The sequence below is a fragment of the Podarcis muralis genome, chromosome 7, assembly GCF_964188315.1.
Source record: "Podarcis muralis chromosome 7, rPodMur119.hap1.1, whole genome shotgun sequence".
In the NCBI taxonomy this organism is placed as follows: Eukaryota; Metazoa; Chordata; class Lepidosauria; order Squamata; family Lacertidae; genus Podarcis; species Podarcis muralis.
The window spans coordinates 1,526,785-1,547,655 of record NC_135661.1 but is presented as its reverse complement, the minus strand read 5'-3'; the positions used below and the strand labels follow the sequence as shown (position 1 = coordinate 1,547,655).

At 48.5% G+C, this 20,871-nt stretch overlaps 2 protein-coding genes across 2 annotated transcripts in view; one reads left to right on the top strand and one right to left on the bottom strand.

The window, feature by feature from the left end:
* Positions 1-20,871, bottom strand: part of LOC114590399 (methylenetetrahydrofolate reductase (NADPH)-like) — a 256,188-nt gene that overhangs the window by 63,373 nt on the left and 171,944 nt on the right. The gene's annotated exons all lie outside the window — the stretch shown is intronic.
* LOC144328311 (basement membrane-specific heparan sulfate proteoglycan core protein-like) overlaps positions 1-20,871 on the top strand; it is a 159,309-nt gene that overhangs the window by 50,067 nt on the left and 88,371 nt on the right. The window contains exons 23-32 of the mRNA XM_077930981.1: positions 3,950-4,129; positions 8,210-8,328; positions 10,621-10,732; positions 10,879-10,992; positions 12,904-13,031; positions 13,132-13,218; positions 14,962-15,011; positions 15,328-15,413; positions 17,011-17,151; positions 18,476-18,667. Of these exons, the coding sequence (XP_077787107.1) occupies positions 3,950-4,129; positions 8,210-8,328; positions 10,621-10,732; positions 10,879-10,992; positions 12,904-13,031; positions 13,132-13,218; positions 14,962-15,011; positions 15,328-15,413; positions 17,011-17,151; positions 18,476-18,667 (1,209 nt within the window). The remainder of the gene's footprint in view (positions 1-3,949; positions 4,130-8,209; positions 8,329-10,620; positions 10,733-10,878; positions 10,993-12,903; positions 13,032-13,131; positions 13,219-14,961; positions 15,012-15,327; positions 15,414-17,010; positions 17,152-18,475; positions 18,668-20,871) is intronic.

Below are 20,871 nucleotides of genomic sequence, written 5' to 3'. Positions count from 1 at the left end.
ATGTCTAGTGCTCTCCTTTGTTCTGCAATTGGGTCCACCGTTCCTTTCTGTAAGTCCTCTTGGTTTCTCTCCAAGAATCTTTCTTTGTCTTGTATTGTCTTTATTTTCACCTTCTTTCCCTTATAGTCAAAGGACAGTCCTTGTGGGAACTCCCACCTAAAGAGGATGTTGTTCTTCTTCAGCAAGTAAACCAAGTCCTTATAGAAGGTTCTCAACTCCAAAATATGTTTAGGGATGTCCTTAAAGATCTGTATGGGTGAATTTTCAATTTGCAAGGCCTTTTGGTAATGTAATTTTAATATTTTGTCTCTTTCTTCCTTCGATCTGAAAGTAATCAAGCAGTCCCTCGGGGTCTTTCTATTCTGTCTTCGGCCCAGTCTAAATGCTGTTGTAATCTTAAATTCTTCCTCCTCCAAGTCTTCCCAAAAATCAGCAAACTCTTGTGTTAAGAACTCCGCTAAGTTGTCTCCTTCACTCTCGGGAATTAATCTTAATTTCAGATTCCTTTCCTTCCTCTGTAATTCCCACAAAGCCAAGGTTGCATCATGTTCATAGACCTTTTTAGCAATCGGTTCCAAGTTCTCTTGGGTCTCTCCAGCGATAGTTCTGGCTTCCTCTGCGATTTTACGTGTTGCAGAATTTTCTTGAACCAGCCTATTTATAGATTCTGTGTTCAAATCCAATCTTGCTGTTAATTCTGTTAATTTTTGTGAATTTTCTGTACTCTGCTTTGTCAGGGTCTCCAAAGACTGGTTTATCTTAAGTAGCGCTTGTGTCACTGACTCCATAGAGGCAACTGTCACCTTTTCTTGTCCTGTTGTTCCTGTAGGAGTTGCGCCAGTAATTGAGCCTCTTTTCTTTTGTTGCTGTTGCTGGTGCTGTTGTTGCTTAGCTTTAGCTCTTGTAGTTATCTCTTCCGCTGGGCCACTCATGTCCCAAGGTCGTTCCCAGGAAAACAATCCCCTGATGGAAAATTCCACTATCCCAGGCTATTACAGCCGTTATTTTGACCCTCTAGGGGGAGCAAACCAAAATGTCCAAATGTGGAGACAAAGAAGTTAAAGAAAAGAATATCAGGAGACTTGTAGATATCTGTTACAGCACTTTCCAATAGATACTATTTCAGCATACTCCAAAATACTGTAGCAACAGAGTCCAAAAACTTTGTATCATACAAAGCTTCAACTATGTAACTTTCCCAGAAGTTTAAAAGCAGTTCAGTGTACCAATGCCTTTTTGGCAGTCCGCTTCAGGGCATTAAAACAGCAGAAGACTTTTTCCTTTTTTAAATAAAACATGCAATTCTTAGTGTCCCTTTTTCCTCCCCTCTGCCCTACTTGCTAGAGGGGAGATCCAAGTCCAATGTCAGGTTAAATCGTCAAGAAATATCTCATACGGATGCAGCTCTAAGTTTCCGTTGCTTTAGCTGTCATGCAGTCGGGGGAAGGCAGACTTCCTTAATTTTACCTTCCCCGTTTTCAGCCAAATTTTCTTTTAAGAGTTTCCAGATTAGCATTCAGTCTTACTTACGGGGTATTTCAGTCTCAGATTGACAGGAAGGAATCGGCGCTCTCCGTCAATGGCGACGCGGCTTCACCCTGCGGGCTGGGTAACGACTCTCAGCACCGCGCTCTCCCGATGCCGTTCCGGAGCCTTTAAAAAGGCTCTTTCTGCAGTAAGGGGGAGCGCTTCTGGTGCCCACCGAGTCTCCTTGTTCACAGGCTTCAGCGCCTGTAATTTTAAGGGTCCCCCGCTTGCCGTAGCGGGTCAGACCCGAACTCGCAGAGCAGTCCTCCTCCGAAGCTCGGAAAGAGGACCGCCATTAACGCTGGCGCCGACCGCATGAGGTTTCTAGTCCTCATGATTCTGACTAAAGATTCTAATCCTTATTGGTCTGACTAAAGAGTTGATTTGAATGGAAACATGGGAAGTTGCTATTATTTACTATGATTTTAAAGTACCGTATTTTTCGCACCATAGGACGCACTTTTTCCCTCCTAAAAAGCAAGGGAAAATGTGTGTGCGTCCTATGGAGCGAATGCAGGGGGGGAGGCAGGCGGGAAAAGCCCCCAAGAGCCGCACACAAGCTCCGTGCGCTCTTGCGGGCTTTTCCACAGGAGGGAGAAGGGACTGACTGGCCGCATCAGTCCATTCTCCCACCTCCCAGGAAAGCCAGGAGAAGCCGTGCAGCCCTTTTAAAGTGCGCGCGGCTTCTGCCGGTTTTGCGGGAGGTGGGGGAATTCCCCCACCTCCCAGAAAAGCCAGGAAAGCCCTGCGCAGCATCTCCCGGCAAGGAGAGGCTGCGCGGGGCTAAAGGGGAAGGCAAAACAGCGAGCGGGATCCATCCCGCTCGCTGCCTTGCCTTCTTCCATAGCCGCGCGCAACCCCTGCGCAAGGAGAGGCTGCGCGGGGCTAAAGGAGAAGGCAAAACAGCGAGTGGGATCCATCCCGCTCGCTGCCTTGCCTTCTTCCATAGCCGCGCGCAACCCCTCCGCAAGGAGAGGCTGCGCGGGGCTAAAGGAGAAGGCAAAACAGCGAGCGGGATCCATCCCGCTCGCTGCCTTGCCTTCTTCCATAGCCGCGCGCAACCCCTCCGCAAGGAGAGGCTGCGCGGGGCTAAAGGGGAAGGCAAAACAGCGAGTGGGATCCATCCCGCTCGCTGCCTTGCCTTCTTCCATAGCCGCGCGCAACCCCTCCGCAAGGAGAGGCTGCGCGGGGCTAAAGGAGAAGGCAAAACAGCGAGCGGGATCCATCCCGCTTGCTGCCTTGCCTTCTTCCATAGCCGCGCGCAACCCCTCCGCAAGGAGAGGCTGCGCGGGGCTAAAGGGGAAGGCAAAACAGCGAGCGGGATCCATCCCGCTCGCTGCCTTGCCTTCTTCCATAGCCGCGCGCAACCCCTCCGCAAGGAGAGGCTGCGCGGGGCTAAAGGAGAAGGCAAAACAGCGAGTGGGATCCATCCCGCTTGCTGCCTTGCCTTCTTCCATAGCCGCGCGCAACCCCTCCGCAAGGAGAGGCTGCGCGGGGCTAAAGGAGAAGGCAAAACAGCGAGTGGGATCCATCCCGCTTGCTGCCTTGCCTTCTTCCATAGCTGCGCGCAACCCCTCCGCAAGGAGAGGCTGCGCGGGGCTAAAGGGGAAGGCAAAACAGCGAGCGGGATCCATCCCGCTTGCTGCCTTGCCTTCTTCCATAGCCGCGCGCAACCCCTCCGCAAGGAGAGGCTGCGCGGGGCTAAAGGGGAAGGCAAAACAGTGAGCGGGATCCATCCCGCTTGCTGCCTTGCCTTCTTCCATAGCTGCGCGCAACCCCTCCGCAAGGAGAGGCTGCATGGGGCTATGGCTTCTTTAGCCCTGTGCAGCGTCTCCCGGCAAGGAGAGGCTGCATGGGGCTAAAGGGGAAGCCAAAACTTGGCTTGTTCCATAGCTGCTCGCAACCCCTCCGGCAGGGAGAGGTTGTGCGCACCCTGTACGCTGCTCTTTGGGGCTGGGGGGGGGGAGATTTTTTTCTTGATTCCCCCCCCCTAAAAACTAGGTGCGCCCTATGGTCCGGTGCGCCCTATGGTGCGAAAAATACGGTACATACAGATCCTGGTGGTTTTTTTACTATGGTCTTCAGAGCGAACTGTTTGGAACATCTAGCTCAGGACTGTCGACTGGCAACAGCTCTCTGGGATTTTGGGGCTAGGGAGGCATTACCTGCTGCCAGAATTTGAACCCAGGACCTCCTGGAGCCGAAGCAGGTGCTCTACGCACTGAGCTATACAGCCTCTTCCCAAATGAATGGCCTGTGGTGGCCTGTCCTTCGCTGGAGGTTTTTAAGCAGAAATTGGTGTGCCATTTGTCGGCGATGCTTTAGCTGAGGGTTGGACTAGATGAGCCTTGGGGGTCCCCTTCCAAACTCTGTGGTTCTGCGGAATGGCTCTGACGCTGCCCCTCTGTGCCTCTCTCTCCAGGTGACCTCCTACGGCGGAGAACTGCGCTACACCATCACCCATGACACCTTCCCTGGCTCCCCGGCGCTGCGTGGCCAACCTGATGTTCTGCTGCAGGGGAACGAGATCTTCCTGGAGCATGTTGCTGAAACGAGTCCCCTGCCTGGCTCGCCCACTACGTTCACCGTGCCCTTCAGGGAGGTGAGGCATATAGCGCTTCGGGCTCCTTGGTCGGCGGGTGGACGTGCAGCCCTAGAAGGAGCCAGGCCTTTGGTCCATCTTGCTCAGTATTGCCTGCACTGACTGGCAGCAGCTCTCCAGGATTTCAGGCAGTGGGTGTCTGAGCTTTAAAGCCCTAAAGGGCCTCGGTCCAGTATACCTGAAGGAGCGTCTACACCCCCATCATCCAGCCGGACACTGAGGTCCAGCGCTGAGGGCCTTCTGGCGGTTCCCTTGCTGTGAGGAGCCAAGTTACAGGGAACCAGGCAGAGGGCCTTCTCGGTAGTGGCGCCTGCCCTGTGGAATGCCCTCCCATCAGATGTTAAGGAAATAAGCAACTATCTGACTTTTAGAAGACATCTGAAGGCAGCCCTGTTTAGGGAAGTTTTTAATGTTTGATTTTTTATTGTGTTTTTAATACAGTGGTACCTCGGGTTACATACGTTTCAGGTTACATACTCTTCAGGTTACAGACTCCGCTAACCCAGAAATAGTACCTTGGGTTAAGAACTTTGCTTCAGGATAAGAACAGAAATCGTGCTTTGGCGGTGCAGCGGCAGCAGGAGGCCCCATTAGCTAAAGTGGTGCTTCAGGTTAAGAACAGTTTCAGGTTAAGAACCTACCTCCAGAACGAATTAAGTACGTAACCAGAGGTACCACTGTATTCTGTTGGGAGCCGCCCAGAGACCCAGCTACATGGGCCGGGTATAAATTATTATTATTATTATTATTATTATTATTATTATTATTATTATTATGGGCCGGGTATAAATTATTATTATTATTATTATTATTATTATTATTATTATCATCATCATCATCATCATCATCATACTTGGAGATGCTGCCACCAGGGATTGCTCCTGGAACCTTCTGCATGCAAAGCAGGTGATCTACCACTGAACTGATGGCCCTTCCCCATCATTTTGTCACCAGAATTCCTGGCCAGCCTGGAATGAGTGTTTTAGTTCCTAGTGAAAGCTATAGAACCTTCTGACAGCTGTCCCTGGTTCCTCAGAGGACCCTATTTTTTCTGCACCCAGGAAAGGACCTTACTGACTTAGTGAGGTAGCAGCTTTGCAAATAAAATGGTACCTTGGTTCTCAAACTTAATCTGTTCCAAAACCAAAGCGTTCCAAAACCAAGGCACACTTTCCCATAGAAAGTAATGCAGAATGGATTAATCTGTTCCAGACTTTTAAAAACAACCTCTGAAACAGCCATTTAACATGAATTTTACTTTCTAACGAGACCACTGATCCATAAAATGAAAGCAATAATTAATGTACTGTACTATAAAATAGTTAGGGACGCGGGTGGCGCTGTGGGTAAAAGCCTCAGTGCCTAGGGCTTGCCGATCGAAAGGTCGGCGGTTCGAATCCCCGCGGCGGGGTGCGCTCCCGTTGCTCGGTCCCAGCGCCTGCCAACCTAGCAGTTCGAAAGCACCTCCGGGTGCAAGTAGATAAATAGGGACCGCTTTCTAGCGGGAAGGTAAACGGCGTTTCTGTGTGCGGCTCTGGCTCGCCAGAGGAGCGATGTCACACTGGCCACGTGACCCGGAAGTGTCTGCGGACAGCGCTGGCCCCTGGCCTCTTGAGTGAGATGGGCGCACAACCCCAGAGTCTGGCAAGACTGGCCCGTACGGGCAGGGGTACCTTTACCTTTACCTTTGTTGTTGTTTAGTCGTTTAGTCATGTCCGACTCTTCGTGACCCCCTGGACCAGAGCACGCCAGGCACTCCTGTCTTCCACCGCCTCCCGCAGTTTGGTCAGGCTCATGTTTGTAGCTTTGAGAACACTATCCAGCCATCTCATCCTCTGTCGTCCCCTTCTCCTTGTGCCCTCCATCTTTCCCAACATCAGGGTCTTTTCCAGGGAGTCTTCTCTTCTCATGAGGTGGCCAAAGTATTGGAGCCTCAACTTCACGATCTGTCCTTCCAGTGAGCACTCAGGTCTGATTTCCTTAAGAATGGATGCGTTTGATCTTCTTGCAGTCCATGGGACTCTCAAGAGTCTCCTCCAGCACCATAATTCAAAAGCATCAATTCTTCGGCGATCAGCCTTCTTTATGGTCCAGCTCTCACTTCCATACATCACTACTGGGAAAACCATGGCTTTAACTATACGGACCTTTGTTGGTAAGGTGATGTCTCTACTTTTTAAGATGTTGTCTAGATTTGCCATCGCCTTTCTCCCAAGGAGCAGGCGTCTTTTAATTTCGTGACTGCTGTCACCATCTGCAGTGATCATGGAGCCCAAGAAAATAAAATCTCTCACTGCCTCCATTTCTTCCCCTTCTATTTGCCAGGAGGTGATGGGACCAGTGGCCATGATCTTCGTTTTTTTGATGTTGAGCTTCAGACCATATTTTGCGCTCTCCTCTTTCACCCTCATTAAAAGGTTCTTTAATTCCTCCTCACTTTCTGCCATCAAGGTTGTGTCATCTGCATATCTGAGGTTGTTCATATTTCTTCCGGCGATCTTAATTCCGGCTTGGGATTCATCCAGCCCAGCCTTTCGCATGATGAATTCTGCATATAAGTTAAATAAGCAGGGGGACAATATACAGCCTTGTCGTACTCCTTTCCCAATTTTGAACCAATCAGTTGTTCCATATCCAGTTCTAACTGTAGCTTCTTGTCCCACATAGAGATTTCTCAGGAGACAGATGAGGTGATCAGGCACTCCCATTTCTTTAAGAACTTGCCATAGTTTGCTGTGGTCAACACAGTCAAAGGCTTTTGCATAGTCAATGAAGCAGAAGTAGATGTCTTTCTGGAACTCTCTAGCTTTCTCCATAATCCAGCGCATGTTTGCAATTTGGTCTCTGGTTCCTCTGCCTCTTCTAAATCCAGCTTGCACTTCTGGGAGTTCTCGGTCCACATACTGCTTAAGCCTGCCTTGTAGAATTTTAAGCATAACCTTGCTAGCGTGTGAAATGAGTGCAATTGTGCGGTAGTTGGAGCATTCTTTGGCACTGCCCTTCTTTGGGATTGGGATGTAGACTGATCTTCTCCAATCTTCTGGCCACTGCTGAGTTTTCCAAATTTGCTGGCATATTGAGTGTAGCACCTTAACAGCATCATCTTTTAAAATTTTAAATAATTCAGCTGGAATATCATCACTTCCACTGGCCTTGTTATTAGCGATGCTTTCTAAGGCCCATTTGACTTCACTTTCCAGGATGTCTGGCTCAAGGTCAGCAACCACACTACCTGGGGTATACGAGACATCAATTTCTTTCTGGTACAGTTCCTCTGTGTATTCTTGCCACCTCTTCTTGATGTCTTCTGCTTCTGTTAGGTCCTTTCCACTTTTGTCTTTTATTATGGAAATCTTTGTACAAAATGTTCTTTTCATCCTGTTGTCTTTGTCCATGGAGTTTTCTTGGCAGGGATACTGGAGTGGCTTGCCAGTTCCTGCTCCAGGTGGATCACGTTTGGTCAAAACTCTCCACTATGACCTGTCCATCTTGGGTGGCCCTGCACGGCATAGCTCATAGCTTCTCTGAGTTATTCAAGCCCCTTCGCCACGGCAAGGCAGTGATCCATGAAGGAGACCTTTACCTTTACTATAAAATAAATAAGACAGTATTGTAGATGATAAAAATGAAAATTAATTTTTTTCCCCTTACCTGCACTGATGATAGTCATTGTTTGGATGGGGGGCTTTTATCCATTTCCGCAGTCACACAATCAATCAATCAATCAATCAATCAATCACTAGCTGAACTGGGTTCCACACAGTCACAAAAACAAGTGAACCGAAAAAGCCTCAAAAACAAAAATGTAAAATAATTAGCAAGTACAAAAGCGCCAAACTTAATCTGCTCCGGAAGTCGGTTTGACTTCCGAAATGTTCGAAACCAAGGTGCAGCTTTTGATTGGTGCAGGCGCCCCGGAAACAATAGCCGACAGCTGCATCGGATGTCCGGCTTCCGAAAAATATTCGGAAACCAGGACACTTCTGGGCTTTTGGCGTTTGGGAGCCAAGGTGTTTGAGAACCAAGGTACCACTGTATGAGGAAGCACAAACCTCACCCTCCTGCTGCCATTCCTTTCAGCAAGCCTGGCGCCGCGCAGACGGCCAGAAAGCCACCCGTGAGCACCTCCTGATGGCCTTGGCTGACATTGACGTTTTCATGATCCGAGCCTCCTACTCTGACCGGCAGGCGGGGAGCAGGTAAAAAGGGGTCTGTGTCCCTGACCAGCAAGTGGGACCAATGGGGAATGATGCTGGTCTGTGCCAGATAGGAGCTGGGAGCCCAGGGGATTCTGGGAAGGCCAGCTTCTGGGGACCAGGTAGGGTGGAAGGATCCATGGGTGGGAGAAGGTGGGTGAGCGGGAAAGATATATTTTGAAGATTCGCAGAAGATTGGAACAAATATGCAAACTATTTGAAGAGCAATTGTAATCAACAAATTACACTAGTGGGACTACAAGAAGCTTTGTAAGGAGGAATATATGAAATATCGCAAAGAAGATAAAGATGAAAGATATTAGTTATGATACTTAAATGTAATCGTGAAAGTAAAACATGTAAACTAAGTGGAAAAGATGGGAAAATTTTCAGATGTGATTGACGAAAGTCTAAAAAACTGTATAAGATATAAAAGTATGTTTTATAATTGTTGAAAATGATATGTTTATATATAGATATAGGTATAGATGTAGATGTAGATATAGATTTATATATAGTGGCGACTTAATAGGTGTGGTTTTTTGTGTGGTTAAAATGTCTTGGTATTTTAGTATAAACTTACATTTCTAACCCAAAAGGCTTCCATGGGGATCACAGAATTAGAAGGGACCCCCAAAAGTCATCTGGTCCATTTTAGTATTAAGTGCTATATAAATGTACCAAATAGAAAGGGTGGCAAGGAATAAAGAGGTTTAAAAAGAGAATTCCCTGGATGCCAAGATCCAGGTTTGGGGCAAGTGACGCGGGTGGCGCTGTGGGTAAAAGCCTCAGCGCCTAGGGCTTGCCGATCGAAAGATCAGCGGTTCGAATCCCCGTGGCGGGGTGCGCTCCCGTTGCTCAGTCCCAGCGCCTGCCAACCTAGCAGTTCGAAAGCACCCCCGGGTGCAAGTAGATAAATAGGGACCGCTTACTAGCGGGAAGGTAAACGGCGTTTCCGTGTGCGGCTCTGGCTCGCCAGATGCAGCTTGTCACGCTGGCCACGTGACCCGGAAGTGTCTCCGGACAGCGCTGTCTCCTGGCCTATAGAGTGAGATGGGTGCACAACCCTAGAGTCTGTCAAGACTGGCCCATACGGGCAGGGGTACCTTTACCTTTACCTTTACTCTTTGGTGAGAGAACCCCAGCAGAGATTTAAAATCACAAAACATGCAGCAAAGCATGGAAATGTATGTTGGCCAATGGATTATTGTAACCAGAACGTCCAACACAGCTTCCGCTTGAGTGCATGAATCTCTTGCAACCAATTGGAATCCACGCCTTGGTTGTTGAACATTTTGGAAGTCAAACGGTCGTCCGGAATGGATTATGTTTGACAACCGAGGTTTGACTGTATTCAATAAACATTTTTAAATCTTCTTTAGACGTACATTCATCTTGTTCTTGTATTCTGTATGTTAAGTCTGCAAGCTGCGCATATTCTGTCAGCTGTTGCCATTCTTCTTTGCTTGGGACGTCTCTCATTTTCCATTTGGGGGCTAACAAAACACGGGCCGCAGTACAGTCGTACGTTGGAAGTGAAACGGAATCCATTCAACTTCCAAAGCGTATGGAAGCCAAAGATCGGCTTCTGATTGGCAGCAGGAAGTTCCTGCAGCCAATCGGAAGCCGTGCCGAATGTTTGGCTTCCGAAAATTGTTTGAAAACTGGATCACTCACTTCTGGGTTTCAATCATTCGGGAGCTGATTTCTTCGGGAGCCAAGGCATTTGAGATCCAAGGTACGACTGTACAGCCATACCTCGGGTTACAGACGCTTCAGGTTGGCGTTTTCAGGTTGTGCACTGCGCTGAACCCGGAAGTACCGGAGCAAGTTACTTCCGGGTTTGTGCAGAAGTGCTAAATCGCGCTTTGCACATGCACAGAAGCGCTGAATCGCAACCCACACGTGCGCAGACGTGGTGCTGTGGGTTGTGAACCCCACACGGATCACGTTCGCAACCCAAGCGTCCACTGTAGTAGCATACATAAACAACCTATTTTGACACCTGGGAATTTCAGTCTGAATTATCCCCAACAGAAAGGACTCTGGTTTAGGGGGAGGGGGGAGTACTATTAAACATTTTTCGCAATTCGTTATGGATCATTTCCCAATACTTTTACCCTTTTACAAGTCCGCCTCTTTGCATCTCCAGCACGTATCTGATTCAGTCTTACGCCTCTTGGCAAGCCTACTTGGAGTTAAATACCATCTGTGAATCATTTTCATGTCGTTCTCCTTCAAAGAATAACATGGGGCAGAGCCTTTTCGCTATCTGTGGCCTCTTCCTCCTTGCAGGATCTCTGGCATCCACATGGACGTGGCAGTGCCACACACCACGGGACTGAGCCCAGCCCTGGAAGTCGAGGACTGCACTTGCCCGCCAGGATATCGCGGCCCCTCCTGCCAGGCGAGTGGAGCGCTAAGTCACATCTAAGTCCGACTCGGAGTAGAACCTCGGGGTTCTCAAGTCAACGGGCACAGTGAGGTTGGGGGCTGATCCCTACACCACACCCTATTGTTGAGCCGAGCCCTGCCTCCCTCTCTCTCCCCTAGGATTGTGACGTCGGCTACACACGCACCACCAGTGGCCTCTACTTGGGGACCTGCGAACGCTGCAACTGCAACCAGCACACCGCCAAGTGTGACGCTGAGACCGGAGACTGCCAGGTGAGACTTCCTGGGGCGGGTTGGTGTGGAGGGGAGCAGCTCCTCACTGGCCACACCTGTGTGGGCTCCTGTAGTAGCAGGGTGGTTTGGGGAGGTCCTGGGTGAGGTGGGAAAGGTGGTTGGGGAAACCCAGCCAGATGGGTGGGGTATAAATAAATTATCATCATCAACAACAACTTTATTTTACAATGGTACCTCGGGTTAAGCACTTAATTCGTTCTGGAGGTCCGTTCTTAACCTGAAACTGTTCTCAGCCTGAGGTACCACTTTAGCTAATGGGGCCTCCCGCCACCGCGCGATTTCTGTTCTCATCCTGAAGCAAAGTTCTTAACCCGAGGTACTATTTCTGGGTTAGTGGAGTCTGTAACCTGAAGCGTCTGTAACCTGAAGCGTCTGTAAGCCAAGTTACCACTGTATTGATTACAGCCATACCTCGGGTTGAAGTAGCTTCGGTTTGAGCATTTTGAGGTTACGCTCCGCGGCGACCCGGAAGTAACGGAATGCGTTATTTCCAGGTTTTGTGGCTTGCGCATGCGCAGATGCTCAAAATGATGTCACTCGCATGCGCGGAAGTGGCGAATTGCGACCCGCAGACACGGGTTGCATTCGCTTCAGGATGGGAACGGGGCTCCGGAACGGATCCCGTTCACAGCCAGAGGTACCACTGTATTATTATTAATAATAATAATAAATTTTATTTATATCCCGCCCTCCCCAGCGAAGCCGGGGTCAGGGTGGCTAACAACAATAAAATAGTACAACATTCTAAAATCATTTCATTATAAAATTAATTCGAATCAAATTGATGGCAACCATTAGGCTAAAGTTCTGTGAAGATTGCCAAAGGAGGGAGTCAGGCTGTGCCCTGACCAAAGGCCTGGTGGAACAGCTCTGTCTTGCAGGCCCTGCAGAAAGATGTCAAGTCCCGCAGGGCCCTTGTGACAGAGCCCTTGTGACAGAGCGGTCCACCAGATTGGAGCCACAGCCGAAAAAGCCCTGGCTCTAGTTGAGGCCAGTCTAACCTCTCTGTGCCCTGGGACCTTCAGGATGTTTTTGTTTGAAGACCGTAAGTTCCTCTGTGGGACATACCAGGAGAGGCGGTCCCGTAGGTACGAGGGTCCTAGGCCGTATAGGGCTTTAAAGGTTAAAACCAGCACCTTAAACCTGATCCTGTACTCCACCGGGAGCCAGTGCAGCTGGTATAGCACCGGGTGAATGTGATCTCGCAGCGAGGACCCCGTAAGGAGTCTCGCCATGGCATTCTGCACCCGCTGGAGTTTCTGGATCAGTCTCAAGGGCAGCCCCACGTAGAGCGAGTTACAATAATCCAGTCTGGAGGTGACCGTCGCGTGGATCACAGTGGCTAGGTCAGGGCGAGAGAGGTAAGGAGCCAACTGCTTAGCTTGGCGGAGATGAAAAAATGCCGCCTTTGTTATAGCTGCAATCTGCGCCTCCATGGAGAGGGAGGTATCAAAGATTATACCCAAACTCTTAACGGACGGTGATGGCACTAATTGCACCCCCGCAAGAGATGGGAATTGCCCCCCCCCATCCCATATCGTCCCTTCCCAGCCAAAGGACCTCTGTCTTCGAAGGGTTTAACTTCAACCGACTCCCAAGTAACCATCCAGCCACAGCTTCCAGACATCTGGTCAGTGTGTCTGGGGCCGAGTCAGGATGGCCATCCATCAACAGATAGAGTTGGGTGTCATCACCATACTGATGGCAGCCCAGCTCAAAACTCCGGACAAGCTGGGCGAAGGGGCGCATAAAGATGTTAAAAAGCATCAGGGAGAGAATCGCACCCTGAGGCACTCCACACACCAAGGAGTGGCGTGATGACAATCCCCCAAATATTATTATTATTATTACTATTATTATTATTATCATCATCATCATCATCATCCACAGGCCTGCCAGCACAACACAGAAGGACAGCGGTGTGAGCGCTGCCAGCCAGGTTTCTTTGGTGATGCCAGGCGTGGGACCCCCGGAGACTGCCAACCGTGCCCATGCTACGGACCCTATTCTGCTAGCCAGTAGGTACCGCCTGCCAGCCGTTCTGCCTTCCTCCTCCCCCCTTTTGAGCGAGGGGTGGTTTCTCTCGGCTGCTAACTTCCCACCCTTCTCTTCCCCCAGGCCCGCCAAGACCTGCTTTGTGGACACAGACGGGCAGCCCACCTGCGACTCCTGCGCCCCGGGCTACATCGGGCGCCAGTGCGAAAGGTAGGGTGGCCGTGATGACTCTGCCAGGGAGGGGTGTAAGAATGAGCCCTCAGGCTGGAGGGGGGGAGAGAAATTGCCCACTCCTGGTGTGATTGGATGGCGGGTGCCTTCTTCCTTTCGAAAATCCAGCTGGAGCTCAGTAGGCAAGGAACTCTTGGGCTATGGTGGGAGAGAACCTCCTCTCACCAGGAAGGTGGGACCATGGTCTGCTTCACTCTCTTTCACTCGCAGGGTTGTTGTGAGGATCAAATGGGGGGTTCTGACTTTCAGAGAAGTTGTTATGCCAACAGACCATTGCTTAAAACTTTTTTTTAATGATGATTATAAATTTGTTTCCTTGGTTTTTCAAATTAAAATTTTACAGACATATATCAAACATAAATCACAAAAACAAGATCCCAAGAAATCTCCTGGACTTCCCTCCTCCCCTTTGTGGGTTCTACTTTTAATCTAGGCCTAGGACCCACATACCTACAGGACCGCCTCTCTTGGTATGCCCCGCGGAGGACCTTAAGGTCCACAAATGACAACATTTTCGAGGTCCCAAGTCGCAAGGTGGCTAGGGCCAGGGCCTTTTCAGTACTGGCCCTGACTTTGCGGAACGCTCTGTCACAAGAGACTTGACATCTTTCTGCAGGGTCTACAAGACAGAGCTCTTCTGCCTGGCCTTTGGTTTGGACTCAGTCTGACCCTTATGTTCCCACCCCCTCCTTTATGCTTTTGAGGCTGCATTTTAAATTGCATTTTAACCTGTGCTTTAAATTGGTTTGTTTTTTTCCTATTATGTTTTTACTGTAATTTTACTGCTGTTAGCCGCCCTGAGCCTGACTCTGGCTGGGGAGGGCGGGGTATAAATAAAAATTATTATTATTATTATTTATTTTATCATCCTCATCATTTCCACCTGCATCTTTTGTGATAATCCAAATCTTTTACCTCTCCATTGTGTCCAAAATTCACCATTAAGCTACAAGTGATACTCCAATCCTACTAACGATTTTAACCATTTACAATGGTCTTTAAGATAAGTTATAAAATTTTCCCCTTCCTTATTACATTTTTGGTCTTCCTGATTTCTGATTCTTCTGGTCATTTTGGCCGTCTTGGCATAATCCATCAGCTTGATCTGCTATTCTTCTCTGGTAGGAACTTTATCTTCTTTCCATCTCTGGGCCAATAACATCCGTATAGAGGTTCTCCGCCGAGCGAAAATGGAAGCAAAAATCTTAAGATATCAGAGATTAGGAACCGCATAGAGGCAGAAGGAAGTCATTAAATAAATCACGGGAATAAAACCAGAGACTAGGCATAGATAAGAAAGTGAGAGTTGCGAGGAAAAAGGGATAACATGAAGAGAAAACCAATCCTTCCTGGAAAGATGTGTTTATAACAATGGCATCGACGGTTTGTATTTCTTAAATTACTGTATGTTTTTGACAAGATATGTTGTTTAACATTCTTTCTATTCTCTTTTTCTTTCTTTTCTTTTTTCTTTCCCCCCCTTTATAACAGAATACTGCGTCTCATTATGTGTAACTCCTAATGTGCAAATAAAAATTATTATTTTTTTAAAAAGGGGGGGGGGGAGAACATACTCTCTTGCTCCCGGCAGCCAGGGAGGTGAACTTCGGTCCTTCTGAGCCTGGAAGGTGGTGGGGGGGGGACGATGGGCTGAAGCAGACCCTCAGACTTTGGCCCCTGCTCCTTTCATCCCCTTAACTCATCCCTCTTCTCTTGGGCCAGGTGTGCGCCAGGCTACGTGGGCAACCCCAGCCGGGGGCAACCGTGCACAGGTGAGTCCAGCTCCTGGGGCAAAGGGAGCCGTCTGCCAACAGACAAACCAGGTTTCCGCAGCCAAGCGAACTTCGATCGTTTCTGGCATCCCATGAAAAGCCTCCCAGGAGGATTTGATTGTCACAGCCTCCGGTGTTTTGGACTTCCAGCTCCCAAGCCGGGAGGCTGAGAAGTGTTGTAGCTCAAAATATCTGGGCTGGCGAGGGCGGAATCAAAGCCTTGGGGCGGGTGGAAGGGGAAATAGTCTCACTCTTGCACCCGCCAAGTACCCACTGTCCTCAGCAGTTCCCTTCCACTTCTCCCCCCCCCCCCCAGCTACAGATCATGGCACCCGATGCCACTGCGATCCACATGGAAGCATCAGCAGCCATTGTGATGCCAGCGGGCAGTGCCAGTGTAAGGTAAGGCAGGAGGGGGGAAGCACCCATCGTTGTGTGCATTCCCTCCCCAGCTCAGAAACCCATTTCCTTTTTATTATTCTTCTTATTATTTTCAAGTTTTCACTATTAACATCATTCAAACTTAAATTCAACAATATTTATACAGTTGTGTGGTTCCCTGAACCCCCTTACTTCCCTCCTCTCCCTTCTGGTTTTCCACAGATACATTAAAAAAAAAAAAATTAACCACATCTAATTCATATATCCAACTTTGATTAAATCCTTATTTATTCCTTTACCTATTAAAAATTTACAAGTGCTGCTAACATCTTTAAATCTTTACATTGTTCCTTAATGTACTCTATAAAATTTACACCATTCTTTTTTAAGTTTACTGTCATCTTGGTGTCTGATCTTCCTAGTCATTTTCTCCATTTTGGCATAGTCCCTCATTTTCACTATCCACTCTTCCTTGGCTGCTGTTTCCTCTTCCTTCCATCTCTGGGCAAACAGTATTCTTGCAGCTGTTTTTGCATACATTAACAGTCTTTTAAAGTCCTTTGGTATTTCTTCGCCTTTGATGCCTATCAAAAAAGCTTTTGGTTGTTGTTGTTTTTTACAAAAGTTAAACATTTTTTTCAGTTCATTACATATTATTTCCCAGAATGCTCTGGCCTTTTTGCACGTCCACCACACGTGGTAGAACGTGCCTTCATTCTCTTTGCACTTCCAACATATGTTGGTGGCGTTTTTGTACATTTTCGCTAATCTTGTGGGAGTCAAATGCCATTGGTACATCACTTTCATATAATTTTCTTTCAACGAACAGCATGCGGTGAACTTCAAATAAATCTTGAGAGACTTTGTCAAAAATGTTGTTGGAATGGGAAATGAGAGATGAAGAGCAAAAAAGCAGGAATGAATCATTGGGCAAAAGGTGTAGGGTATAATATAGATTACAAGGGACGCGGGTGGCGCTGTGGTCTAAACCACAGAGCCTAGGACTTGCCGATTAAAAGGTTGGCGGTTCAAATCCCCGCAACGGGGTGAGGTCCTGTTGCTCGGTCCCTGCTCCTGCCAACCTAGCAGTTCAAAAGCATGTCAAAGTGCAAGTAGATAAATAGGTACCGCTCCGGCGGGAAGGTAAACGGCGTTTCCGTGCGCTGCTCTGGTTCGCCAGAAGCAGCTTAGTCATGCTGGCCACATGACCCAGAAGCTGTACGCTGGCTCCCTCGGCCAGTAAAGCAAGATGAGCGCCGCAACCCCAGAGTCGGCCATGACTGGACCTAATGGTCAAGGGTCCCTTTCTAATATAGATTTTATGGAGGGAGGATTTGAAGTTCAGAAACCCATTTCTGTCCCAGCCCAGCCCTGAAAAGCGCATGCTGTTTCCACTCGCCTTTTCCAGCTGCCCTTTCCTTCCCCGCAGACCCTCCTCCTTTTTGCGCCCACTGCCTGGGGTTTGTGGGTGCTTCGATCCTTCCACCCTAGAGGTTTGTGGATCCCGCGAGCCTAAGTTTCCCGGCTGCTGTGAACCTTGGCTCAGCCAGCAGTGGGGTTCTGCCTGCCCCCTGCCCTCTTTACTTTGCGCTCCAGCTTTTCTCCATTCCCGTTGCAGGCGCACACGGAGGGGCCCTCCTGCGGCAGCTGTCGGCCGCACCACTTCCACCTGAGCGCGGAGAACAAGGAAGGCTGTTTGCCCTGTTTCTGCATGGGCGTCACCCAGCAATGCACCAGTTCCTCCTACCACCGGGACCTGGTAAGAGCAGCACAGCTTCTTTTCTTTCCTGGACCTCCAGGAATTTTCGTTCTGTTGGTCTTGGGAAATGTACCAAACTATGTTTCACACACACTGTTCCCGGTGCCACATAATACTCTTTCCACATTTGTAAGAAAGCAGTCTTCTATCAAGGCACACTTTGGAACTCCCCGCCTATTGACCTTCGCTCTTTTCTTTTCTAAGCTAGCTAAATGCGTTTTTGTGTAGGTGAAGCCTAACTGGATAAGCAGAATGTTGACAGGCTTTTTTTTCTTAATGTAGTTTTATTAAAGATTTTCTTGGTTTACAAAAGTATGTTCAATGTCTCTCTCTCTCTCTTTTCAAGTAACTTTTTTTACAGATCAGTTTCATTTGCTGACAGGCATTTTAATCTTGAACAAAAGTATGAAATTATCAGCCAAATCACACCTTTAAAACATTCAAATGATAAAACCAATAAACTAAAAGCAGATTCAAAAACATACATCCACATTCTACGTGTCTGGGGAGGTTTGCCTAAAGAAAAATGCTTTATACAGGTGCCAAAAATGTTTTAAGCGAAGGCTGATGTCAATAGGCAGGGGGTTCCAGAGTGTAGATGCTGCCACACTCAAAGATTAGTTTCTTACCGATGCAGAACTCGTCTTACGTGGCACCTGTAAGAGTCCCAGTTCAGCAGATCAAAGCTGCAGTTGGTTGCGACCCTCTGCCATCCATCTGGTTATCTCCTGCTTGGACTACTGCAATGTGCATATAACACCAGTCCTGAAAGACCTACATCGGCTCCCAGTACGTTTCCGAGCACAATTCAAAGCGTTGGTGCTGACCTTTAAAGCCCTAAACAGCCTCAGCCCAGTATACATGAAGGAGCGTCTCTACCCTCATTGTTCTGCCCGGACGCTGAGGTCCAGCGCCAAGGGCCTTCTGGCGGTTCCATCGCTGCGAGAAGCCAAGTTACAGGGAACCAGGCAGAGGGCCTTCTCGGTAGTGGCGCCCTCCCTGTGGAACGCCCTCCCACCAGATGTCAAAGAGAACAACAACTACCAGACTTTTAGAAGACATCTGAAGGCAGCCCTGTTTAGGGAAACTTTTAATGTTTGATGTATTACAGTATTTTAATAGTTTGTTGGAAGCTGCCCAGAGTGGCTGGGGAAGCCCAGCCAGATGGGTGGGGTATGAATAATAAATTATCATCATCATCATTATTCATAAATAAAAATAAAATAAATTATTATTATTATTATTATTATTATTATTATTATTATTATTATTTATTATCATCATCATCACCATCATCTGTGCCATCTCTGCTCTTTCCCCGCAGATCACCACGCCTTTCCTTCCCAGAAATTTCCAGGGATTCTCCCTGGTCAACCGTCAACACACCACCCGGATCGAGACCGGCTTCACGGTGGAGATGTCCCCCGAGGGCCCTCAGCTCTCCTATGCCCGCTTTGGGCAGCTGGGGGAGGAAACCTACCACTGGCAGTTGCCGGAGACCTACCTGGGCGACAAGGTGAGAGCCCTGCTCTGTGGGATGCAGGAAGTGGCACTTGCAGTTCTTGAGCCCATCCCTGTGGCGTCTGGTCATCCTCCCCGGACAGTCTCTTCGAATTGTGTTCCTCGTGGTCTGTTGTGAACCAAGGCACTGATTTTGGGGGCCGGGGGTGGGGATGGGAATTCATAGGGTGTTTCCAGAGAGAGATGAGCCAGCAGAACCTTGGCTTTGAAGGTAAGTCCATGGGTACCAACTTAAAGAAGGAGACAAATGAGAAAGGAAGGATGCTAGGAGGCCGATGAGGATTCAGTCGGACCATTGGGTCCATCTAGCTCAGTATTGTCTACACTGACTGGCAGCAGTGGCTCTCCAGGACTCTAAGCAGAGATCTCCCCCAGCCTTACCTGAAGATGCTGCCAGCGGGGGTTGAACCCAGAGCCTTTTACATGCAAGGCAAGTGTTCTACCACGGCGCAACGGCCAGTTTTCAAGCAAGGAGGGCGCAGACATCAGAGTGCACATTGGGTGCCAGACTAGGACCTGGGCGACTAGGGTGCAAATCTTCCTGGGTGCTGCTTCACGGTTTCTCTCTCCTCCTCCCAGCCGTCTCCCAAGAAAGAAGCCTCACTTTTCTGGTGCCCGAAGCTCACGGGAGTGACCTTGGGCCACTCGCTGCCTCGGTCAGCCTAGCTTGCCTTGCAGGGTTCTTGTGAGGATTAAATGAGAACAGGGTAGCTCTTTGGAAGGCAGGTGGGACACAAATGTGGTGGCGGTGATTTGGTGGAAAAGAAGGGAGGAATTCCACCCCTTCCCCATTATTATTATTATTATTATTATTATTATTATTATTATTATGTCCCCATTCCCAGTGTTTTTCTAGCAGAAAACCACACAAATAGACTCAGGGGTTCCCCTGCGGATGTCCTCTTACAGTCAGCATGTGAGGTCCAGATAATAATAATAATAATAATAATAATAATAATAATAATAATTTTTATTTATACCCCGCCCTCCCTAGCCAAGGCCTGGCTCAGGGCGGCTAACAAGCAATAATAAAAACAAGTTGAATGAATACAACTTAAAAACAAGATTAAAATACAGCAATTAAAATATTGAAACATAAAAATATTAAAATGCAGCCTCATCACAGGAGGAGAAAGGAAAAAGAAAAAAGAAAGAGGAGGAGGGAATCAAATTGGCTCCAAGCCAAAAGCCAGGCAGAACAACTCTGTCTTAAAAAATAAAACGCCTTAGTACACAAAAGATTTGTGCCAATTTAAAATCAAAGTGCCTTTCTGCAGGGAAGTTCCATCCCACCGCTGCCACCATGTAGTAAAGGGGCTCCTTTACTAATAATAATAATAATAAAATTTATTCATACCCCGCCCTCCCCAGCCAAGACTGGGCCCAGGGTGGCTAACAACCAATAATAAAAAAACGTTGATTAAAATACAATTTAAAAGATTAAGATACAACATTAAAACATTAGGATGCAGCCTCTTCACGGGAGGGAAAAGGAAATAGAAAGAGGGGGAGGGAATCAAACTGATTCTAAGCCAAAGGTCAGGTGGAACAACTCTGTCTTACAGACCCTGCGGAAAGAAATCAGATCCTGCAGGGCCCTGGTCTCATGAGACAGAGCGTTCCACCAGGCGGGAGCCAGTGTTGAGAAGGCCCTGGCTCTGGTTGAGGCTAATCTAACTTCCTTAGGGCTCGGGACCTCTAGGGTGTTGCTATATATGGACCTTGAGGCTCTCCGTGGGGCATACCAGGAGAGGCGGTCCCATAGGTACGAGGGTCCTAGGCCGTGATGATGCAGCCCCTTGCCAGCAGAAGGTGGCACAAGCCTGTGTGGATCCTGGGTACTCTGAGCTCCCCCCATCCGTGCCAACCTTCCCCCAAAGCAAGCCGTTCCACGGGGCTGGAAGTGGGTGGGGACGGTTATCAGGGCACTCCTGGCGGGCAGCAGAAAAGTGAGACTTCCTTCTTGGGAGATGGTTGTTGATTGAATTTACATACTGCCCTATACCCGGAGGTCTCAGGGCGGTTCACGTAAAAACATCGCAGTATATAAAATAAAAATAAAAGCAGAGAAGGCCCGTTCTGGTGTTGCCACCCTCTGGACCTCTCGAGATGGCTGGGAGGAGGAGAGAGAAACCATGAAGCAACACCCAGGAAGGTCGGCGGTTAGGATTGGGGAGGCAGACCTCCTTTGTTGTTTTA